Source organism: Austrofundulus limnaeus, unplaced genomic scaffold, assembly GCF_001266775.1.
Source record: "Austrofundulus limnaeus strain Quisiro unplaced genomic scaffold, Austrofundulus_limnaeus-1.0 Scaffold221, whole genome shotgun sequence".
Taxonomy (NCBI): Eukaryota; Metazoa; Chordata; class Actinopteri; order Cyprinodontiformes; family Rivulidae; genus Austrofundulus; species Austrofundulus limnaeus.
The window spans coordinates 11,407-12,920 of record NW_013952623.1 but is presented as its reverse complement, the minus strand read 5'-3'; the positions used below and the strand labels follow the sequence as shown (position 1 = coordinate 12,920).

The 1,514-nt window shown below is 39.6% G+C and overlaps 1 protein-coding gene across 1 annotated transcript; it reads right to left on the bottom strand.

Moving 5' to 3' along the window:
- LOC106525265 (gamma-crystallin M3) lies at positions 1-1,514 on the bottom strand. Its single transcript, XM_014019435.1, has 3 exons — positions 778-1,514; positions 437-676; positions 1-336 (listed from the first exon to the last, which is right to left on the bottom strand). Exons 1-3 carry the CDS (start codon positions 790-792, stop codon positions 58-60), a joined length of 534 nt encoding a protein of 177 aa, XP_013874889.1. The 5' UTR covers positions 793-1,514; the 3' UTR covers positions 1-57.

The window sequence follows — 1,514 nt, the reverse complement described above, 5'->3', positions numbered from 1 at the left end:
TTCATTTAAAAGATAATCACTTTATTTTTGTTAAAAATTGTGTTTCAATGCTAGTGTTTAATTACAGGAGTCCATGATACGCCTCATGCTCATGAACCTCATGCCACTCATGCCCATGTTCATGAAGCTCCTGTACTCTCCAGGCCTCAGGTACATCATTCTGCCTCTGTAGTGGGGCTGCTCATACATCAGCCAGTGGCCGTCCATCACATTGCAGGACATGCAGTCAGACATACGGTAGCGGTCCATGATGTTGTCACAGTCGTCCATCATTTCATACATCTGACCACCAAAGTCTTCCCTCTCGTAGATCCTCATCCTAAACTGGCCTCTGTGCTGCAATTTAAAATAAAGACAGATTTATCATAGAGACGTTTATTTAAATGTTAATTTGTTGCTCAAGGTTCTCTTATGTACCGCATTGCAAGTTCCATACCATTGGGATCATGCGGCAAGACCTGATACAATCACTCATGCCCATACGCTGGTAGTCAGAGTACTCTCCTCTCCTCACGAAGAACTGGTTTCCCATGAAGTTTGTACGATCATAAACCATGAAGCAGCCACTCTCCACCCTGCAGGAGTGACATCTGCTCAGGTAGGAGGACATGTCAGGACAGTCGCTGCTGGTCTCATAGGAGCGACCCTGAAAGTTTCTGTCCTCATAGAAGATGATCTGAGAAGAAAAAAATCCTTATGCCACACAGAAACACTTTCACATAATTTTAATTCAGAATCTATACAAAATATGTGTTATAAAATGCGACTGTACCGTACCTTGCCCATGGTCATGCCTACAGTTCCAACAGTTCTTCAAAAGGACTGTACATTTTCTCCATGCACTCTGGTTACTTTTATACCTGACCTCACACCAAAAGAATACATGACCCCTTTGTTCAAATTCCTGACAGAGCAACATGCTTCAGAGGCCCCCCACATTTATCCTACATGTTCTATTCAGCTCAAAGGGACCTTTAATAGATTGTTATTTGCAGCAGTTGCATTTGTTAGAAGAGGCCCCATTTGGTATTGTATTTGCTGCTCAATGAAAGCATGTTTTCCACAAAAATATTGTTGAAACTTAAAATATTTGCCACATTAAAACTTCATTTTTTCTTTACATTTTTAAACTGCAGATAGTTATCATAATCGATGTATTGTGAAACCCAAAAGTGCAGATACTTGTGAGACTCAGATAAAAAGGTCAACTGATTTATTAAAAAGATAACAAAAACTCTACTTACTAAACCAAGAAACTCTGGGAAGACTACAGGGAGGATTGAGACCTTAACTCTGAATGGCACCTCTACTCGAGCCTTCTTCTTGGATTTTTTGGCAGTTGGCATCTAAGATATATTTTCACCATTTACTCTTCTGGAGTGTGTGCCAAAATACTCTATTGTTCTCTTATATAATCCAGTTTTCTTTAGAAATGTAATAAATTGTTTTTTTGTTTTTTTTTTATTGATGACCTCCCGTCTTCCCTTATAGCCATCCTCTCCACACCATTATTA

Coding starts and splice junctions, on each gene's coding strand:
- LOC106525265 (XM_014019435.1), bottom strand. Junction 337..436: donor CTTGCCGCATGATCCCAATG/GTATGGAACTTG, acceptor TTTAAATTGCAG/CACAGAGGCCAGTTTAGGAT.